At 39.9% G+C, this 23,184-nt stretch overlaps 3 protein-coding genes across 3 annotated transcripts in view; 1 reads left to right on the top strand and 2 right to left on the bottom strand.

Annotated features, from left to right (window-relative positions):
- The window catches only part of UPF3B (UPF3B regulator of nonsense mediated mRNA decay), a 40,809-nt gene extending 24,221 nt beyond the window's left edge, over positions 1–16,588 (bottom strand). Inside the window, exon 1 of the mRNA XM_057718785.1 lies at positions 16,533–16,588. Within this exon, the coding sequence (XP_057574768.1) occupies positions 16,533–16,553 (21 nt within the window). The 5' untranslated portion in view covers positions 16,554–16,588. The remainder of the gene's footprint in view (positions 1–16,532) is intronic.
- Positions 16,589–16,625: 37 nt separating this feature from the next.
- RNF113A (ring finger protein 113A) lies at positions 16,626–17,895 on the bottom strand. Its single transcript, XM_057717909.1, has one exon. It carries the CDS (start codon positions 17,717–17,719, stop codon positions 16,682–16,684), a length of 1,038 nt encoding a protein of 345 aa, XP_057573892.1. The 5' UTR covers positions 17,720–17,895; the 3' UTR covers positions 16,626–16,681.
- A 37-nt stretch (positions 17,896–17,932) lies between these two features.
- NDUFA1 (NADH:ubiquinone oxidoreductase subunit A1) lies at positions 17,933–21,757 on the top strand. Its single transcript, XM_057717910.1, has 3 exons — positions 17,933–18,133; positions 19,203–19,292; positions 21,600–21,757. Exons 1-3 carry the CDS (start codon positions 18,032–18,034, stop codon positions 21,618–21,620), a joined length of 213 nt encoding a protein of 70 aa, XP_057573893.1. The 5' UTR covers positions 17,933–18,031; the 3' UTR covers positions 21,621–21,757.
- Positions 21,758–23,184: the final 1,427 nt, after the last annotated feature.

The following is a 23,184-nucleotide window of genomic DNA, read 5'->3' as shown; positions in this document are numbered from 1 at the left end:
CAGTGTTTATTATAAAGTGCCCAACATAGGGTCAAAGCAAGGAGAATAGCCAGCTCATGCTTAAAAGACCCCAACTCCCTGATGACTTTCAGAGAAGCATTTTTAAAGACAGTGTGAGGGAGTGTGATCAGCTCATGCACAATTCTCTGATTGTTTTTTTTTTTTTTTTTTTTTTTTTTTTTTTTTTTTTTATTTTATTTTTTTTTTGGGGGTACACCAGGTTCAATCAATTGTTTTTTTTTACACATATCCCCATATTCCCTCCCTTCCTTGACGCCCCCCCCTCGATTCCCCCCCACCCTCCCTGCCCCAGTCCTCTAAGGCATCTTCCATCCTCGAGTTGGACTCCCTTTGTTATACAACAACTTCCCACTGACTATTTTACAGGTGGTAGTATATATATGTCTGTACTACTCTCCCGCTTCTTCTCAGTTTCCCCTTCACCCCCCGCCCCCTCCCATACCTCGAGTTCTCCAGTCCATTCTCTGTATCTGCTTCCCTGTTCTTGTCACTGAGTTCATCAGTACCATTTTTATATTCCGTATATGTGAGTTAGCATACAATATTTGTCTTTCTCTTTCTGACTTACTTCACTCTGTATGACAGATTGTAGTTCTATCCACCTCATTACATATAGCTCCATCTCATCCCTTTTTATAGCTGAGTAATATTCCATTGTATATATATGCCACATCTTCTGTATCCATTCATTTGTTGATGGGCATTTAGGTTGCTTCCATGTCCTGGCTATTGTAAAGAGTGCTGCAATAAACATGATGGTACAAGTTTCTTTTGGGATTATGGTTTTCTTTGGGTATATGCCCAGGAGTGGGATGACTGGATCATATGGTAGTTCTATTTGTAGTTTTTTAAGGAACCTCCAAATTGTTTTCCATAGTGGCTGTACCAACTTACAGTCCCACCAACAGTGCAGGAGAGTTCCCTTTTCTCCACACCCTCTCCAACATTTGTTGTTTCCAGACTTTGTGATGATGGCCATTCTGATTGGTGTGAGGTGATACCTCATTGTGGCTTTGACTTGCATTTCTCTGATGATGAGTGATGTTGAGCATCTTTTCATGTGTTTGTTGGCCATCTGTATGTCTTCTTTGGAGAAATGTCTATTTAGGTCTTCTGCCCATTTGTGGATTGGGTTATTTGCTTTTTTGGTATGAAGCTGCATGAGCTGCTTGTATATTTTGGAGGTTAATCCTTTGTCCGTTGTTTCATAGGCAATTATTTTTTCCCATTCTGAGGGTTGCCTTTTAGTCTTGTTTATGGTTTCTTTTGCTGTGCAAAAGCTTTTAAGTTTCATGAGGTCCCATTCGTTTATTCTTGATTTTATTTCCATGATTCTAGGAGGTGGGTCAAAAAGGATGTTGCTTTGATGTATGTCAAAGAGTGTTCTGCCTATGTTTTCCTCTAGGAGTTTGATAGTGTCTGGCCTTACATGTAGGTCTTTAATCCATTTTGAGTTTATTTTTGTGTATGGTGTTAGGAAGTGTTCTAATTTCATTCTTTTACATGTTGCTGTCCAATTTTCCCAGCACCACTTATTGAAGAGGCTGTCTTTTTTCCATTGTATACTCGTGCCTCCTTTGTCAAAGATAAGGTGCCCATATGTGTTTGGGCTTACTTCTGAGTTCTCTATTCTGTTCCATTGATCTTCCTTTCTATTTTTGTGCCAGTACCATACTGTCTTGATCACTATGGCCTTGTAGTATAGTTTGAAGTCAGGAAGCCTGATTCCACCAACTCCATTTTTCCTTCTCAAGATTGCTTTGGCTATTCGGGGTCTTTTGCGTTTCCATACAAATCGTAAGATTTCTTGCTCTAGTTCTGTGAAAAATGCCATTGGTAATCTGATCGGGATTGCATTAAATCTGTAAATTGCTTTGGGTAGTACAGTCATTTTCACGATGTTGATTCTTCCAATCCAGGAACATGGTATATCCCTCCATCTGTTTATGTCTCTCTGATTGTTGATAGTGAAGTAACAGAGTGATGTTTTGGGAATTTCAATCATCAACCTGCTGGTCCCAACCAATCTGGGGTCTCCGTGCTGGTGATCAGCATGCAGTTAACTTCTTCCAACTGGTGGGAGTTTTAGTATCTGCAAAACAACTCAAGGATGTGGCTCAGGATATTTTCTATAGCCCATGAGAAGAAACTAAAGGTCTTTGACTTTGTTTCACGGCTAAACTATTATTATTTTGTCTTGCTTTACTACTTTCCTTTGTTTCAGCATTTTCTCACTTCTCTGATTAAATTTACCCTAGGGAAGGTCTAGGAGGCTAAAGCTTTTCTGCAAACAGATGCGGCAAACATGGAGGGGTCTGTCCCAGGTAAGGCCCCTCAGGGTTCTGCTTGGTTTCAGTAGTTCATGTTTTCTCTTTATGGATGTTGGAAATCCTTTGCCTTTTGGTTGTTTCAAATACTTTAAACTGTTGTTCAAATAATCACATGAGTAACGAATAATAGTGAGTTTAAAAATGAAATCACTGGACTTCTCTGGTGGCGCAGTGGTTAAGAATCCACCTGCCAATGGAGGGGACATAGGTTCGAGTCCTGGCCCAGGAAGATCCCACATGCCATGGAGCAACTAAGCCCATGTGCCACAACTACTGAGCCTGAGTGCTACAACTATTGAAGCCTGTGCACCTAGAGCCCATGCTCTGCAACAAGAGAAGCCACTGCACTGAGAAGCCCGCACTCCACAACAGAGTAGCCCCAGCTTGCTGCAATTAGAGAAAGCCCCAGTGCAGCAACAAAGACCCAATGCAGCCCAAAAAAAAAAAAAAAAAAAAAAAGGAAAGAAATCACTGGCCTCTCAACTTCTAAAATGGCCCACACTCTATCTGTGGAGTGTGTTTTTCCCAGGGCTGTTCTTGCCTTTTGAGACAAACTGCATTCTGTCTACGGAATGTGTATCTCTCTAAATAAATCCATTTCTTACCTAAAAAAAATGGTATCACTTAGAGTCACCAGCTAAGAACAGGGTATTCAAGGTAGAAAAGATTTGTCTTGATAATGTTAAGATAAATAACTTTAGATTAGTTTCTGCTACAATTTTAAAAAGTTATTTGGATTTCTTTTCCTAAACATTCAACTCAAAACATGATTGCTTAAGTCTTAAATTTCCCAAATTCTTCTCCTACAACACTCAGTTTCACATAGAAGCAAAGGAAGGAATTATTTATTGAATTTTATTGAAGATGAGCGTTGAGTTCTCTTATAGCCACTACCATCCACAAACACACGTTTGGGCACACAAGTAGAGTCAGAAAGTGTCTGAGAGGAGAAATGTAGAGTACAATTTTTGTCTCTTCTGTCCACTCTCAATTAAAAGAGAAAAGTAGATGTGGCATATTGGATAGAGGAAAAAAAAACAGTTTTCTGGACCTAAGATACTCTGTTCATTTATGTACTTTGTTATAGATTACTTTCCTCCATACTAATAAAAAAAAGCTGGAGAATATTTAAGAAGACCCTGTTAGCTAAATAAGAAACCTTAATGACTTTGAAGGCAAATTTCCAAGTAAAAGTAAATTTGACTATGCTTTTCTCTTTATCATAAGTCATGGGGTTCCTCTCTATTGTGCCTCCCTGACATTTAGTGTAAGGACTTAAGGACTCATCATAATATTTTGCTAAAGAACCTGTCTTTACCCATCCTGTGTTACCCATCCTATGTATTAGTTGCAATAGCTTGTAAAACATGTTTTGGAGAATTTCTTGATGTGATAAATATGTCTATTGTAGCAAATAGTTCCAGCTCACAAATTGTATCTGTCATTAATCACTCAAGTCATGGCAGACTGATAAACCACAAGCAAATAACAGTAGTGCTTCTAACAGGATTTATTCACAATGCCACATCTTGTTCTTGCATATATTATACTTTCCCTTATCCCATTTAGTTTTATTTTTTTCCTTTAATCCTAACTCAGTGTTAACATTATGACTATGTAAATGTTGTTCCTAGCTGAGACCTATAATATACCGTTATTATGCTTCCTTTTGTATATGACATTTTGCTTTTCCTGGAGTTATTAATTACTTTGGTTTTTTTTTTTTTTTTTTTGGCCACACCCCGCAGCTTGCGGGATTCTAGTTCCCCGACCAGGGATCGAACCCACACCCTCGGCACTGAAAGTGCAGAGTCCCAACCACTGGACCACCGGGGAGTTCCTACTTTGATGATTTAATTATTTTGACTGATTTGTTTCCTTGTATTAGCTATTACTAATTTTTCTGCCAAACCCCTCCAGAGATGCAAAGCCATACTGCATAAGATCAAAGAATTCAGGCTATCTACTAGTTTTTGTTTTCTATTTGGAGACATTTTTCCTCCTGCCATTTACCCTTCTACTCCTGTAAGGACTGAGTGATCTTTAGGCTTACTACGCAGATGTTTTCTTGGGACTTTACTTTGCCTTTCTTGGATTCCCCTGTCTACTGGATGTCATTCTGTTTTTGACTATTTGGGTTGTTTCCAGTTTGGGGCTATTATGTACATTTTTGTACATGTTTCTTCACACAAAGATTTCTGTTGAGTATATACCAAAGAGTGGAATTGCTGGGTGATAGGTTGTGCATATGTTGAATTTGTGAAATTGGATGGAAAAAAATCCTATCTTTATTTTCACTAACCATTCAATGAAATTTAGCACTTTAATTATGAATGTAGATAACAAACCATAGCAATATTAGTGGTACTTGTGAGTTTGATAGAAATCATAGATCTTTTCCTAGCACATTACAGTGTTGCACGTAATGTGAAGTACTGTTTACACTGATGCCTTCAGTTCCTGAACTCTTCTGGGTTTCTGCAGCATAAATTGGCTTATTTCCTGTTGGTTTTCACCATGCGTGTACTTAGTTTCATAATTCCTCCATTCAGCTAAGCAAGTTTTATGCCCTTGTGAGTCCATATCGTTTATCTATTATCATTTTAGTGGGATTTCAGAGTGTTGTGGAGATGAAAACATGTTTCCAAAGTGTTCTATATGGCTTTAAATTTAAATCAGATCTGTAATTGTATCTTTTATCAATATTATTTATGTATATCTTTAATCTTTTTAACAGGTCAGTATTTTTTAAAAATTTTACTTTATTCATTAAAATTTATTTTTGGCTGCGTCGGGTCTTAGTTGTGGCATGCAGGATCTTCATTGCCATGTATGGGATCTTTTAGTTGTGGCATGTGGGGTCTTTAGTTGCAGCATGTGGGATCTTTACTTTTTTTTTTAAGAACTTTTATTGAGATACAACTGACATACAATAAACTATGTATATTTAAAGTGTACAATTTGATATTTTTTTCTTATTGGTAATGTATATATGGCAATCCCAATCTCCCATTCATCCCACCCCATCCCCCCCTGCCCTCCACACCTTCCCCACTTGATGTCCATATGCTTGTTCTCTACATCTGTGTCTCTTTTTCTGCCTTGCAAACTGGTTGATTTGTACCATTTTTCTATATTCCACATATATGTGTTAATATATGATATTTGTTTTTCTCTTTCTGACTCACTTCACTCTGTATGACAGTCTCTAGGTCCATCCATGTCTCTACAAATGTCCGAATTTCACTCCTTTTTATGGCTGAGTGATATTCCATTGTATATATGTACCACATCTTCTTTATCCATTCACCTGTTGATGGACATTTAGGTTGCTTCCATGACCTGGCTATTGTAAATAGTGCCAGTACATGGGATCTTTAATTGCAGCATGTGGCTCTTAGTTGCAGTATGCGGGATCTAGTTCCATGACCAGGGATCGAACCCAGCCCCTCTGCATTGGGAGTGAGGAGTCTTAACCACTGGACCACCAGGGAAGTCCTGGTCATTACAGAGTATTGAGTAGAGTTTCCTGTGCTATACAGTAGGTTCTTATTAGTTATCTATTTTATATATAGTAGTGTATATATGTCAATCTCAATCTCTCAATTTATCCCTCCTCCTTAGTCACTTTTTTAAAGGCATTATCTCCCAATATAGTCACATTCTGAGGTACTGGTGGTTTCAGCATATGACTTTTGGGAGTGAGACAGTTCTGCCTATAAAAGGTTCCACAGTAAATTTGAATTGGCAGAAGAAAGACAAGGAGCAAATCTTGAAAGCAGCAAAAGAAAAATGACTCATCATTTACAAGGGAATCCCAATAGGATTAAAGGCTGACTTGCTATCAGAAACAATGGAGGCCAGAAGAAAGTGGGACAATATATTCAAAGTGCTCAAAGAAAAACAGTCAGTCAAGAATCCTGTATTCAGTAAAGCTATCTTTCAAAAATGAAGGTGAAATAAAGATGTTCCCAGGTAAATAAAAACTGAGAGACTTCATTGCTAGTAGACCTACTTTACAAGAAATAGTAAGGAAGTTTTTCAGGATGATATCAAGTGACCCCGGATATTAGTTCAAATCCATAACAAAGAACAAAGGTAAGGGTAATTGTTGGAGGAGGTCATCAAGAAGATGTGATTGCTGGTTGACCTGAAAGCTGGACCCAGGCAATTGGAGGCTCCTTATCCCCGCACTGCCCAAGTCAGTGGAATATACATTCTACCTACCATTCCCACACTAGGCGCCATTTCAAGGATGTAGCTGTGACAGAGTAACGTGTTTGTTGAGACCACCTGGACTGAATATGTGACTGAACCCTGTTAAGGCCTCTATATAAACTTTTAAGATTCTGGTGAGTGGATGCAGAGATTTACTTAGCTTGCAGCCACTGAAGACAAGCCTCCTATGTAAGTTCCCTTGCTTATTAAAACTGCCACCTACAAATCTGGAGTGGTCTGCCTCTTTCATTGGTATCTCCTTACCCTCTGTGTAAGGGGGCCAATTTCAGATTTCACCCAGGGAACTCCTGAGGTTAAAAACCAACAGTAGTTGTATAGTTATTAAAGACACTATAAATGCATATTTCTTCTCCTTTCTTCTCTTAACCAATTTATATATTAACTATGTAAAATGATATGTCTATAGTGTATTGTTGGGCCTATAACATATAGAAATGTAATATATTTTCCAATAAAAGCACAAAGGAGGTGAGTGGAACAAAGATGTATTGGGCTAAGGAAATGACTCCAGATAGTAACTCAGATCTACCAGAACAAATAAAGAGAATCAGAAATGATAAAAAGAAGGTTAATATAACAGAAGGTATAAATATATAATTGTTCTCCTTTCTTTTCTTAGCTCCTATAAGTCATAAAATTACATAAAGTAATATAATAATGTATTATTACTTTGTAACATTTATAGATGTAATATGTGTAACAATAATATCACGAAAAGGGGCAAAAGGGAATAGAAGTATATAGGAATGTTTTATATCTCACTGGAATTAAATTAGTATAAATCTGAAGCTGATTCTGATGCATTAAGACATGAATGGTAAGCCCTAGAGCTGCCATTAGGGAAATAATTCCAAAAATGTGAAAAAAATCACTGAAGAAGTTAAAATCCTACATTAGAAAAATATTCACTTAATGCAAAAGAAAGCAGTAAAGTTGGAATCGAGGAACATAAATAAAAAAAAGTAAAATACAAACATACATTCAACTCTCTCAACAGTAACATTAAATGTGAATGGATAAAACAACCCAAAAGACAGTTTGTCAGACTGGGTAAAAAAATGAGATCCAACTATTAATGTCTACAGGAGACACACTTTTTTGGGGGGGCGAGGGGGGGGCCTGCGCCATCTTAGTTCCCGACTAGGAATTGAACCTGTGCCCCTTGCAATGGAAGCAAGAAGTCCTAACCACTGGACTGCCAGGGAATTCCCAGGAGACACACTTTAGATTCAAAGATATAAACAGATTGAAAGTGAAAGGGTAGAAAAAGATATATCATGTAAACAGCAACCACAAGAGAGCTGAAATAGCTATACTAATGTCAGACATAATAGATTTTAAAACAAAAAAAATGTTGCTAGAGATAAAGAGGGACATTCTATAATAATAAAGGGGTCAATCCATCAAGAAGATGTAACAATTATAAACATATATGCACTTAGTAAAGGCGCACCAATATACATGAAGGAAAAACTGACAGGAATGTAGGGAGAGATGGACAATTCAATAATTTTTGAGACTTCAATACCCCATCTTCAATAATGGATAGAGTAAGTAAGCAGAAGATCAACAAGGGAATAGAAAAACTTAACAATACTATAAACCAACTAGATCTAAGACACATTCCACTCTTAGAACATTCCACCCAACAAGAGAATGTACATTCTTCTCAAGTGTACAATGGACCAAATGACAGGCCATAAAACAAACCTCAATAAATTTAAAAGGATAGCAAGAATACAAAGTATGTTCTCTAGTCACAGTGGGATGAAATTAGAAATCAATAGCAGAAGAAAAAAACTGGAAAATTTATAAATATATGGAAATTAAACAACACACTCAAAAACAATCAATGAATCAAAAAAGTCAAATGGAAGATTAGAAAATACTTGGAGATGAATGAAATGAAGACACAACATACCAAAACTTATGAGATGCAGCAAAAACAGTGCTTAGTGGGAAATTTATAGCTGTAAATATGTACATCAAAAAAAGAAAAGTTTCAAATTAATCACCTAAATTTCTACTTTAAAACACTGGAAAAGTGTCTTTTCCAACTAAACCTAAAGCAAGCAGAAGGAAGGGAATAATAAAGGTAAGAGGGGAAATAATGAAAGAGAGAATAGAAAAACAATACAGAAAAATCAATGAAACCAAAGCTGGGTCTTAGAAAAGATCAATAAAATTGGTAAACTTTTAGCTAGATTGACTAAATAAATAAATAAATAACAAAAGAGAGAGGATTCAAATTACTAGAATCAGAAATGAATGGGGAGGACTTCCCTGGTGGTGCAGTGGTTACGACTCCGCACTCCCAACGTAGCGGGCCTGGTTTTGATCCCTGGTCAGGGAACTAGATCCCATATGCATGCCGCAACTAAGAGTTCGAATGCCACAACTAAGGAGCCAGTGAGCCACAGCTAAGGAGCCCACCTGCCCCAACTAAGACCAGGCGCAACTAACTAAATAAATATTAAACACCAAACCAATATTTAAAAAAATTAAGAAGAAATGAATAGGGAATTCCCTGGCTGTCCAGTGGTTTCACTACTGGGCCTGGGTTCATCCCCTGGTTGGGGATCTATGCCACAAGCCTCGCAGTGGGGTCAAAAAAGAAAAAAAAAAAAAGAAAAGAAATGAAAAGAGGGGACATTACCACTGATCTTTTAAAATAAAAAGCATTATAAATGAATACCATGAAAAATTATAAAAGAACTCAAAAATTTAAATGAATGGAAAAACATCCTGTGTTCACTGATTAGAAGATTAATATTAATTAATATTACTTACTTTATTTTGGCTGCACCACCAAGCAGCTTGCAGGATCTTAACTCCCTGACCAGGGATTGAATCCAGGTCCTCAGCAGTGAAAGTGTGGAGTCCTAACCACCGGACTGCTAGGGAATTTCCAATATTAATTAATATTATTTAGATGGCAATGCTCCCTAAGTTGATCTACAGATTCAATGCAATCTCTATCAAAATTCCAGCTGATTTATTTGTAGAAATTGACAAGCTGACTCAAACATTCATAAGGAATTGCAGGAGATCCAGAATATCCAAATCAATATAAGGGCTCACACTTCCTGGTTTCAAAACTTCCTACAAAACAACAGTAATCAAGACCTTGTGGTACTGGCATAAGAACAGACATACAGATAAATGGAATAGAATTGAGAGTCCAGAAACAAGCCCATGTGCCTATAGTTAACTGAATGTTTTACAAGAGTGCCAAGAGGGACTTCCCTGGTAGTCCACTGGTTAAGAATCTGCCTTCCAATGCAGGGGATGCGGGTTTGATTCCTGGTTGGGGAACTAAGATCCCACATGCCCTGGGGCAACTGAGCCAAGCTGGAGTGCAACTACAGAGTCCATGGACCACAACTAGAGAGAAGCCTGCACGCTGCAATAAAGAGTCCGCGTGCTACAACTAAGACCCAATGCAGCCAAAAATAAATAAATAATTTTTTTTAAAAAAGAGTGCTAAGAACATTCAATGGTCTTTTTGACAAATGGTGCTAGGTCATTAGATAGCTACAGGCCAAAGAATGAAATCAAACTCTTATCTCATGCCATACACAAAAATTAACTCAAACTGGACCAAAAACCTAAATGTAAGAGCTAAAACTATAAAACTCTTGGAAACATAGGGGTAAATCTTTGTGACTTCAGATTTATCACTGTATCAGGGTTATGCCAAAAGCATGAATAACAAAAGAAAAATGGCTACATTGTACTTCATCAAAATTAAAACGTTTTGTGCTTCAAAGAATACCAATAAGAAAATAAAAAGACAATCCACAGATTAGGAGAAAATATTTGCAAATTATATATCCGAAATGGGCCTGGTATCCAGCATATATAAAGAACTCTTACAACTGAACAATCCAAAGCCAAAAAACCCAATTAAAAAAAATGGATGAAGGACTTGAATAGACATTTCTCCAAAGATGACATAAAAATGGCTAACAAGCACATGCAAAGATGGTCAACGTCATTAGTCATTAGGGAAGTACAGATCCAAGCCATGAGGAGATATCACTTCACACCTACTCGGATTGCTATTAAAAAGGGAGGGGGACTTCCTAGCTGGCGCAGTGGTTAAGAATCCACCTGCCAATGCAGGGGACATGGGTTCGATCCCTGCTCTGGGAAGATTCCACATGCTGCAGAGCAACTAAACCCATGCACCACAACTATTGAGCCTGCACTCTAGAGCCCGTGAGCCACAACTATTGAGCCCATGTGCCGCAACTACTGAAGCTCATGTGCCTAGAACCAGAGCTCTGCAACAAGAGAAGCCACCACAATGAGGAGCCTGTGCACCACAATGAAGACTAGCCCCTGCTCGCCGCAACTAGAGAAAGCCCGTGTGCAGCAATGAAGACCCAATGCAGCCAATTAATAAAAAATCAATCAATTAATTTTTTTAAAAAAGGGAGGGACTTCTCTGGTGGTCCAACAGTGAAGACTCCACGCTCCCAATGCAGGGGGCTGGGGTTTGATCCCTGGTCAGGGAACTAGATCCCGCATGCCGCAACTAAGAGCCTGCATGCTGCAACTAAAAGATCCTGCATGCTGCAACTAAAGATCCTGCGTGCCACAACGAAGATCCCATGTGCCCCAACAAAGACCCTGTGCAGCCAAATAAATAAATAAATAAATAAATAAATAAATAAATTTTTTAAAATGGGAAATAAGTGCTGGTGATGTGCAGAAATTGGAGCCCTCTTACATTGTTGGTAGGAATATAAAATGGCACAACTGCTGTGGAAAACAACCTGTCAATTCTTCAAAAAGTTAAAGATAGCATTACCATATAACCCAGCAATTCTACACCTAGGTGAATACTCAAAAGAATCGAAAAATAGGTACTGAAAGATATGTACACCCATCTTCAAAGCAGCACTATTCACAACTGCCAAAAGGTGGAAAATACAAAAATGTCCATCAGCACATGAATGGATAGTAAATTGTGGTATATACATACAATGGAACATTATTCAGCCTCAAAAAGGAAGTACTGATACATACTACAAGGTGAACGAAACTTAAGAACATTAAGTGAAGGCCAGACACAAAAGACTACATATTGTATGATTCTACTTATATGAAGTATCTAGAATAGCTAAAGCCATAGAAACGGAATGCAGATTGGTGGTTGCCAGGAGATGCTGGGAGGAGAGAATGGAGAGCGTTTGCTTAATAGGTATGAGGTTTTCTTCTAGGGTGATGAAAATGTTTTGGAATTTTATAGAGGTAGCAGTTTCACAACATTGTGAATGCCACCAAACTGTTCCCTTTAAACTGGTTAATTTCTTGTTATGTGAATTTCACTTCGGTTAAAAAAATGCTTTAAAAAAAGTTCAACAGTTACCACATTGAGGCAGATTAATAACAAAAGCAGGGAAGGAAGAGGCAAACAGAAGAGAATGCAAGCCTCAGGGAATAAGTAACTTATGGCCTCTTTTACAGAGATCCTGCCATAAACAGCCCAGACATCTGAGTCAAGGAGATAAGGGAAAACCTAACTTCTGCACTCTGGCCTCTGTACCTTGCCCCTGCCTAGATAAACATAGCTATAGGCTCCCAAAAAAGCACGGGAACTGGTTTATAAAAGGGGAAACTTTTCTTTGTCTCGGGGCTCAGTCTTTGGATGTGAGTCCACTGGGCCTGTACCGGTACAATAAACATTGCTTCCTGTATTGCAAGCCTCGGTGTCCTGCCTACCTCTACCGATTCCTTCAACACTACATTTTGCTTATCTATTCAGTTGACGGACTTTGGGTTGTTTGCACATTTTGGCTATTATGAATAATGATACATTCATGTACACACATTTTTTTGTGGATGTGCATCTTCATTAGTCTTGGGGAGATACCTAGGAGTAGAAATGCTAAGTCATATTGTTGAATTTTTAAAAATTTTTATTGGAGTATAGTTGATTTACAATGTTGTGTCAGTTTCAGGTGTAGTGTATGCTTTTCTTTTTGAAATATTGAAAATGTTCTGAAATTAGTGGTGATGGTTGCACAACCTTGTGAATATACTAAAAGCCACTCAAGTGCATGCTTTAAAATGGTGAATTATATGATATGTGAGCTCTATCTCAATAAAGCTGTTACAAAAAAAGAGTACACGGGAGATGAGAAACGAAAGACATTAAGTATACATTATTCTTAGTTCGGTGAGAGGGAAGAAGAGAGAAATAGCTAAAGAAGAAGATCAATGAAAAAAAAGCAAGGGAATGATTACCATAAAAATCAGCATAGTGGTTACCTGTGTGTGTGATCTGGACAATCTGGATACATGATGGGCTCCTTGAGCGTTGTCAGTTTTCTATTTCTTGATCTAGGTGGTGGTTATGCAAGGGGTTCCTATATAACTACTTGTTCCACTGCAAAGTTGTGTTTTATGCACTTTTCTGTATGTGTCTCTCTCCATCTCACTAAGTGGTATCACTTTCCACCCGGTTGCTTAGGTCAAAAATCTTGGAGTCACCTTGACTCTGTATCTTACACCTCATATTTAACCTGCTAAGACAACTTGTCAGTTTTACCTTCAAACTACATCCAGAATCTGACCCCTTCTCACCACTACCTGGTTTGAGGCACTTGCCATCTCTCACCTGGACAACAGCAGTAGCCTTCTAACTGATCTCTCTGCTTCATCCCTTGACCTTCCTGCTCTGGTTTATTTTCTGTATGGCAACCAGTTTCTTTTTTTTCTCCTTTGACTTGAAGGTATTTCTTAATGAGATATAATCACATATTATGATTATTTCTTTGGACAAATGTAGACACCTGTGTAACAAACACCCCAGTTAAGATATAAAACATTCCCATTATCCCTCATAAGTTCCAGAAGGATCCTTTTTAAAGCCAATGTCATATCATGTTAGTCCTCTGCTCAAAACCTCCCAGTGACCCTCCATGTCACTGAGAATAAAAACTCAAGTTCTTAACAATGGCTCATAAGGCTGTACAGTCTGCCCCTGCCCCTATTACTTCTATTATCTAATCTTACAGTTCTTTCCTCTTCCTTCAGTCCACTCTGTATAGGCTCCCAAAACAGATAATTACATTTCTTCTTCATTGTTACACATATCCAGGCACCTTCCTGCCTCAGGGCCTTTGCACTTGGTGTTCTCTGTCTGGTATGCTCTTCTCCCAGATATCTGCTTCATTTAGGTCTCCGCTCAAATGTCACCTTATCAGAAGAGGCCCTCCCTGACCACCCTATATAAAATAACATGCCCCCCATACTCTCATCCCCTTACCTTGCTTCATTGTTCTTCATAGCACTTAGCCCAATCTATTATATATTATGCATGTATAATTCTGTTACTCTCTCTCATGTAAGTTCTAGAGTGCAGGGACTTGAGTGCTTTTGCTCCGGCTGTATCTCCAGGGCTTAAATCAATGCCTGGCATATAGTGGGTGCTCAAAAATTATTTATTAAATGAATGTCTACATCCTCCAGTCTAGTCCAGTCTGCCATCATATCACCTGGACTAGTGTACCAGCCTCCTAACTGATCTGTCTTGTGTCTGGTTTCTACGATCCATTTCCCACACTGCAAAATTATCTTTTTCAAATTCAAATCTAGTCATCTCCCTTTCTTTCTTAAAACCCTTTGATGGCATCCCTTTGCCCTTCTGATAAAGTCCAGAGTCCTTAACATGACTTGCAAGGTTGCTGTTCTTTGGCCCTGACTACCTGGCCACTGTGTCTTTTTCCTCCAGCATCCTGGACTGCTTGGAATTCTTAGCTGAAGCCAGTCTCTCACTTTAGGTCCTTGGTATATACTAACCCTCTGACTGGGATACTCTTCCTATCACCCTCCTTTCAGGTCTCAATTTGAGGGTCATCTCCTAAGGGGGCCTCCTCTGAGCGCTCAGAGTAGGTTAGCGCCTTAAGAGTCCAGCTGCAACTCATCTCTGCTGGCATGCTTTCTTTTTTCCCCTCATGTTTTTTTTGTTTGTTTCTTTGGCTGCACTGCAAGGCTTCTAGGATCTCAGTTCCCCAACTAGGGATTGAACCTGGGCCACGGCAGTGGAATCCCGAAGCCCTAAACACTAGACCACCAGGGAACTCCCCCCAAATTTAACTTTTTTTAATATTTGTAAGAATAACTAGTTTTCACCTATGAAATGAAGTTGCACCATTTAATTAAAGGTGATAAAAATATTTCTTTAAAAAATTTAATCATAGGGACTTCCCTGATGGCGCAGTGGATAAGACTCTATGCGCCTAATGCAGAGGGCCTGGGTTCAATCCCTGGTCAGGGAACTAGATTCCACATGCATGCTGCAACTAAGAGTTCACATGCCACAAGTAAGGAGTTGGCGTGCCGAAACTAAGACCTGGCACAACCAAATGAATAATTTAAAAATTAAAAAAAAATTTAATCATAAACTTTGTAACCTTGAAAAATACCTTGAGTACACCACTGATTTTTGCTACTCATTGTCCTGTTTCTTTCCATGACACTTTTTAGAACACTGTCTTCCTTTGCCTTCCACCTCAGTGTAACCTTCTCTTTCTCCATCTGCCTCTACAACATCCTCTTTCCTGCTCTACTGGGTTTTTTTTTTTCTCATCTCTTAAACGCTGTTTTCTGTGTGATGCTTCCTTTAGCCCTTTTCCCACTAGGCTTCTCATGTATCTCCATTATACTTGATACATTCTGTTAAAGAGTGTTATCACATTATACCAAGTAAGTTTGATTCTGAACTCTCCCAAAAGCTGGGATTGGCTTAATCCCGAGAGATCAACCCAGTGCACTTTTATTTTTGTACTCATCACACCTGCACTGTTTGATGTCCAGCTCCAGGAGGTAAGGGGCTATGTCTATCTTGTTTGCTAATATCCCATACACCAGGCACAGTGCCAGACAGAGTAGCTGCTCAAAGAATATCTTTAAATGGGTTAATGAATATGAGTATAAAAACTCTAACCCACAATTTATTCTTACATGTTTCCTGGGATCAGCCCAAATTCTAGTCAGATCAATAAAAATTTACTAGTCACTTGCCCTAACTGGCCTCCCTTCCTTCCATCTCCCTGCCATCTATCTGATAGCCTGCAACCATAGTAATGCTAGAGAAAAAAAATGTCTGATTGTGTTCCCCTCCCCAAACCTCTATCTCATTACCCACAGAATATAGTCAAAGCTCCTCGGCTGGGGTTCAAGGCTTTGGCCCCAATCTCCTTTTTCAAACCTCTCTGGGTTTATTTATTAAGTGCTTATTATATGCCAAGCACTGACCTGGTCACCGAGGAGTTCACAAACTAGTTGGGAAGACAGGTACATACATTAACTTTAATAGGGCATGATCAGCTCTATTACAGGGTCTGTGAGAACAGTTTCAGATAACGGATTATAAAATGTTAGATTTCTGCCCTCTGCAGGTTCACAAGTTCAGTCTAGAACTGCATGTCCAATATGGTGGCTACCAGCCACATTTCAAGCGCTCAACAGCCACATGAAGCCAGTGGCTATCATACTGGACAACAGGGCATAGACCATTTCAATCATCCATGGAAGGGGGGTTAACCTATAGGTGCTTCAAGGAGAGCAAGGAGCATTTCCCATACACACAGGCTGTGGGGCTAGCTACCAGTCCCCCAACTCCCATTGCTCCCCTCAACACACCTTGGCTGGGGTGTATTTTGAAGTAGTGTGGGCTCCCCAAACAGCTAACGCATGAAAGTACTTTTGTAAGTTATTAAGTGATGCAGAAATGTGGTATAACAAATAGTTTCAGTTTTTTTTTTTTTAGGTTCAGTTCTTGCTTTCATCACAGCTTTGGTTACTTCAAGCAAATTCTAGCTCTTTTCTTGAACTTCTCCCATCCCCCAAATTTATGTTAATGGGTTCTGAAAAGTATGTTACACACAGGCAGCATTTATACCAGGTAAAAATCCAGATTATACCTACCTTGATGCTTTTACAAGCCATCCATCCAGGACCCTACTTCACCACCCGCCTTTTCCTCTCATTCACTTTCCCTATAAAAAAAAAGGACACGAATTAAGATTTCCAAAACAACAAAACATTTATTTTGAGATTTGAGAATAATGGGAAAATTAAGTAATGGGAATTGGACCCTCATCAGGGTCTTCTGGGAAATCGGAAGCACCACCCTCTTCTGCAGCTCGATGCTTCTCCAGTTTAGCAATCAATTCTTTCGCTGGATTGAAGACGCCATTGGTTTGCTGGTCACAGATATAGCAGCGCGGGGTGGTGCGGAAATGCTGCAGGGCACAGCTCTCGCAGAAATAATGCCTGCACTTGGTGACAATTGGATTTTGGAAGGTCTGGCGACAGATGAAACACTTGAATGGTATTTCCTCTTCATCGCTTCCCACTTCATAGTTTTCGTCCTCATAGACACCATAGCGACCCTCATCAAGCTCACGTTCGATCTGCCACCCATGCTTGTAATCTGAACGGTCATGGAGGAATTTGCAGCTGTCTCCGAAGCCGCAAAAGCCAGTCTCCTTGTAGTCCTTACAAATGTCGGGCTGGTAATCCCAGCGCACGGTGGCACGCAGATGCTCGGGAGCTCGGATGGGGCCCTTCCTCACCATCCCGGAGGAAGCATTGCCCATAGACGTATCCTTGGGCTTCATGTATTTCTGATAATTATTGATTCCCCGATAGATCTTGTCATCTTCCTTGCCCCTCAGCTCCTCCTGGATCTTCTGGCTGCGCTCAAAGATGGCCTGTGCGTCACGCTCCTTCTCAGTGTCTAGCTCGTAGACAGCAGTCGCTCCCATATCCTCTGGCCCCACGGGTTTCGCCGAGCGAGTGGATTTATAGACCACGCCGAGACTCTCGGGCTTGTTCGCCTCCTCCTCCTCCTCCTCGCTACTCAGGTCGCCGTAAGCCGCCTTCGGTTTACCACTGCCACGGGTCTTCTGTATCATCGGATTGTGGGTCGCCCGCTTCTTTTCCGGGCGGACCACAGTGTTGCCTTCGTCACTGCTGCTGCTGCTGTCTCCGGACTCTTGGTCGCAGACCGGGCGCTTTCTGCGGCCTGCAGCCCCTTTTCGCCCAGGCTTTTTGAAAAGAAAGGTGCACACCTGGTCTGTCGTCTTTCCTGGAGAAACTTGTTCTGCCATTTTAAGAGTCTCGAGCTCCGCAACGGCTGTGGCCTGCCGGGTGGCACGGAGCCGCTTTACGTCACTGCACGTCGTGCGCTCAGCCGCAAATCGGTGCAAAATCAGCTGCGGAAAGGACTGCGGGAGCACGAGTGTGCGAGAGCGCGGGCGCGCGCCACTCTTGAGCCCCGCCGCACCCCGTCGCTTCCTCCCGAGGCGTACGTGACCCCGCCCCGCTCGCGCGCTGCCGTGGAGCTTACCGGGAAGGGATCGAAGGCGGGTCACCTTTAGAGGGCCTGGAAGGAAGTGTTTGGCCTTGGTAACGGCCTCGCGATGTGGTTCGAGATTCTCCCCGGGGTCGCCGCCATGGCCGTGTGCTTGTTCATCCCGGGAATGGCCACTGCACGCCTCCACAGGTTCATTAACGGGGGCAAGGTAAGGCGGCTTCTCCTGCCCGGCGGCTGGCTTTACGAAATGGGCGGTGGGGTTGGGAGCCCATTAGGATCCGGAGCCTCTCTCCGAGATGGGAGAATACCGAGATCGGCTCTCCTCCTTCCTTCTTATTGCCTAAAAGCAGAGGCTTGCGGAACGAAGCCTGACGGGAACCGTATTCTACTTTAGCAGGAAACAGCTGGTTGCTGGGTGAAGCGTGGCCAGGAGGGTGGAGTAGAGATCTGGGGGCTGGAAAAGTAGGATATTAAAAGAGGTAGGTCCACACTGCTAGGCAGAGGAGGGAGGCGTCAGTTAGTCTTACCCCCACTCCCTTCGACCTTTAGCCTCGTTTCTTGATGGATTTTTATTTTAATTTCTCGCATCCGTATCTTGGTAGCTTCTTGGTTTTCACTTTTTCCCTAGCCTTAGTTAGTTTTGTTTTGTTTTGTTTTTGGCCGCGCTGCGAGGCTTGCGGGATCTCAGTTCCCGGATCAGGTATTGACCCCGGCCCCGGCCTGAGAGCGCCCAGTACTAATCACTGGAGAACCGCCAGGGAATTCCCCTTAATTAGGTTTTTACCTTGACATTTTTTTTATCTCCCCACTTTCTCTCGCAAGTCTTTAGGAACTTAGGTCATGTTCCTGTTTTTCACATTAGGATTGTGATTTTCCTCTCTAACTAGTTCTTCACTTTACCTCTAAAATAAAGTACGGAATATAAATGTATTTGCTTTCTGGTTTTCTGATTGTTTTTCACTTGTGATCTACCGCGGTTGTTTCTTCTCATTAGGGTCCCCAAAGGGAGCAAGTAGTCATGACTTCTAAAGAAAAAAAAAAAGGAGGAAAGAAAAATGATGCTGGTTAAAATAGAAAGTGTAAGAACTCATGGTTACCATCTTGATTCTAAGTTTAGTGGTCCGATTTTATTTAGGATTCAGGTCTTATATTGTTAATTTGGTTTTTATATCAGTGATGATTCCATTTTTCTGGAATGTCATGTATTAAAGTTCTGATATCCCTCTATTGGGTTACTCATCTTTTTAAACTACAATAACAATTTCTTTTCATTGTAGGAAAAGAGGGTCGCCTATCATTCATATCAGTGGAATTTGATGGAAAGAGATAAGCGCATCTCTGGAGTTAATCGTTACCACGTGTCAAAGGTAAGATGGCTCTGATGCTAGCCCATCTCTCAGGGTTGAGGTGCGTTCTGGTTATGTTATTTTTATTTTCATTTTTATTTATTTATTTTTATTTTTATTTTTTTGGGGGTACACCAAGTTCAATCATCTGTTTTTATACACATATCCCCTAAAAGCCTTTTACGTATTTAATGATCATTTGCATTTCTTATTCTGTGGATTGTCTGCCTGTATCCTTTCTTGTTCTTTTGTCTTTTACTTTTTGATTTATAGGGGTTCTTATATATATTACAGATATTAATCTTTTGTCTCTTATATGTGGCAAATATTTTTCCCAGTCTGCTGTCTTTTTTACTTTATGATGGCTTTCATCAGATAGTTTAAAATTTTTTTTAAACATTTTTCTTTACTTATTTATATTATTATTTTTGGCTGCATTTGGGTCTTTGTTGCTGTGCACGGGCTTTCTCTAGTTTTGTGGGGAGTGGGGGCTACTCTTTGTTGTGGAGCCCGGGCTCTAGGCACGTGGGCTTCAGGAGTTGTGGCCCCTGGGCTCTAGAGTGCAGATTCAGTAGTTCAGGCACATGGGCTTATTTGCTCTGAGGCATGTGGGATCTTCTCCGGCCAGGGATTGAACCCATGTCCCCTGCATTGGCAGGCGGATTCTTAACCACAGTGCAACCAGGGACGTCCCTAGTTTTTAATCTTGATGTTCAATTTATCATATTTTATTGTTGTGGATTTTGGGTTTTATACCTTGTTTACAAATGACTGTTGTACCCAAGATTCTAAAAATAGATTCCTACAGTTTCTCCACATACCATTACAGTCTTTTTTCCTTTTTTACATTTAGTGCTCTGACCTGTCTACAGGTCATTTTGGGGTATAATGTGAAGCAAGGATTTAACTAGTTTTTTCCAAGAAACAGCCAGTTGTCACAATTATCTACTTAAGGAACGGTCCATTTTTTGTTTGAAATACCACTCTAGTAAACTAAATTTCCATATACACGTGGGCCTGTTTCACGAATGTACTCTTTTATACTCCATTGGTTTGCCAATTCCTGCACTAGTACATTAAAGAATTACTATAATTTTATAGTTGCTTGAATCATATGAAACTGTTTTTGTGGGTCAAAGATGGCCATGCAGTAGCATTTTCATATGGTTCAACCTAATAGTATGTTCTTATATATTGTAGTTCATCCTCATTATTCTTTTAAATTTTTTTTACTATTTCATACTTTCTCCTTGCTAATTCACCCTTCACAGCAAATCTAGATAACTATTAATTCCATTTTATAGATTGGAAAACAGAAGGTCAGAGTGATTAATAATACTATAAGGACTCAACTTAGGTGACCTGCCTCAGTATAGTGCTGTTTGAGAATCTAATCTGATGAACATGATGATAGATTTCTACTCATCTAGAGTGGTATTTCTCAAAGCATCGTTCAAGAATAACCAAAAAAGGGGGCGGGGGGAGGAATTCCCTGGCGGTCCAGGGGTTAGGACTCCATGCTTCTACTGCAGGGGACATAGGTCACGGTTTGATCCCTGGTCAGGGAACTAAGATCCCGCAAGCTGTGCGGACAAAAAAAAAAAAAAGGCCAAAAAAAGAGAATGCCCTTAGGATCACCTGGCACGCGAGATAAAATACAAATTCGTAGGCCCCTGACCGGACCAAATGAGTTAGGATTTTTACAAGGTGGCTCCTAGAACTATGCAATTTTAATTTCTCTCAAGGTGATTCTTCCTGCAATAGAAACAGAATACCTGGATTGTGTTATTTTAACACCTGGAAGAAATATCACTGATTACTCTTTTACTTTTTAGTTTCTGAAGTATTTGATTGTGAACTGAGTAAGATAGTGTGGTCTTCTGAATAGTGTCATGCTTACAGAGCAAGAGTTCTGGAGTTGGGGGTCCCAGAACTTGAATTCTGGCTCTACTACTTCCTTACTGACTTAAGCAAGGGACTTTTAACCTCTCTGAGCCTCCATTTTTTTCATGTGTAAAATAAGTAGAATGAGGCTAATAATATCTTTCTGATGTTGGCTGTTATTTTATAAAATGGTTTTACCTTACTGTTCTCTGACTCTCAGGGTGCTTTGTAGAAGGATCCAGATGGTAAATAGTGCATGACTTTATAGTTTTGATTGCAAGTTGGGGGGGGGTTGTCTTTTCATATAAAGTGATATGTTTGCTACTGTCAGAAAATGAAAATTAGGAACCATTATAGCTTATAGGAATCACTGTAGGTTATGGTACATGTACATCTTTGACAGGAACATAATTCTCACATTTTCCTCTTTAAACTGTTTTTCAGGGTTTGGAGAACATTGATTAAGGAAGCATTTTCCTGATTGATGAAAAATAATTCAGTTCTGCTCGTCTGCCCCTGCTAGAAGGTTATGCGGTGCATTGTGTAGCGTGCAGTGTGTTTTGTAGTATGTGATAAAAATAAAACAGAAAAGTAAAATCAGAGTTTTTCTTTACTTTTTAAAATAGTACTACACAAGATCAAACAGTCTACCCAGTGTAGCTTTATCACTTTAAAAAAACTAAAGGCATCTGAGGCTTGTAAAATTACAGACATAATGTACACCAAGCACTGATCACTATGCCTGGCGCCTAATGTGTCACAAATGGTAGCTCCTCCTATTGTAATAGATACTAATATACTGAAAAACATTGTTCCTTCAGAGATTGCTAGGAGAATACAGAAAAAGTAGTACTTTTTTTTTCTCTAGTTCCTTTTCTGGGTGAATCTTATGTGCTTAAAATTCTAGACGGCACCTTCAACTTTCATGCATTCTATATCCAGCACTTAGTATTCACTTAAATGTTGATTTTTATTTTAGATTCTTGTGTAGAGCAGCAACAACAATGATTATGTTTATTAAAATGAGTGTACTGACCATTTGAAATAATTGCATGTTCAGTGCTAAAGGTAACCAGGTAACCTGAAGAGGTATAACTACCGTGAAGATGGTGATAGTCCATGTGTATAGATCAACACCCCAGGTGACCACAGGACCTCTGGGTGAGAAAATTATTTGTGATCCCTTTTATCTAGTTGAACATGTGATCTGATAACCTTAAACACACCTGCACTGAATAGTTTCCGTTGACCTCATCTTACAGGACAGAGCTTACAGAGGAAAGAAGGTGGTGGTCACACTGAGAGGAATACTCTATATGGTGCCACCCTGTGATGATGAAGCTGTTTAAGGAAAGCTGTAGTCATGATTACAAATTTCATACAACCTCTAGTCTTTATTAAGTGCTACGCAGGGCTCATTTTGCTGATTGTTATGAGAACTATCTCTGGAAAGGAAGAGAGGGCAGGTAGTACAGATAGGAATACGGAATACAGGAGACTTACTGATAACATTACTAAATCTGTCACTAAATCTATTGATTTTTAGGTCTGTTCTCTGTCTACTGTACCTCTAGGAGGGGCTCATCTACTAGAGGATTCATCCTTAGATGAATGTCAGGGCTGTATAGCAAGGGGTGGCAAAGTGACAGGTAGAAATCAGTTGGTCAGGTTCAGCATTAGCCTCTGAATTCTTCACTCCTTTTTTTGTGGCACTTGCTATGAAATTTAGCCTTATTTTTATAATCTACTGCCAGGGAGTGAACCAGATTAAAACACTTTGAAGCTAGAAGACTATAGTGGTGCTTTGTAGCCTGCATTTCTCTTGATTTTCTGAAAGTGCAGTTAGCCAGAAGGGTTTTCTTACAGCAGCTCTTACAGACGTGGTCTGGCTATTGATCTCGGATCCACTGGTCAACTTCTTTTAAGGCCAGTTGAAAGGATCAGAAAACGATGCCATTCATTTGGTTTTATTACCTTTTTTATTTTTCTATTGAAATACAGCTGATGTACAGTATTATGTAAGTTTCAG

Source organism: Hippopotamus amphibius, chromosome X (assembly GCF_030028045.1).
Source record: "Hippopotamus amphibius kiboko isolate mHipAmp2 chromosome X, mHipAmp2.hap2, whole genome shotgun sequence".
In the NCBI taxonomy this organism is placed as follows: Eukaryota; Metazoa; Chordata; class Mammalia; order Artiodactyla; family Hippopotamidae; genus Hippopotamus; species Hippopotamus amphibius.
The sequence above is the reverse complement of the archived record's forward strand: the minus strand, read 5'-3'. Positions and strand labels throughout refer to the sequence as shown.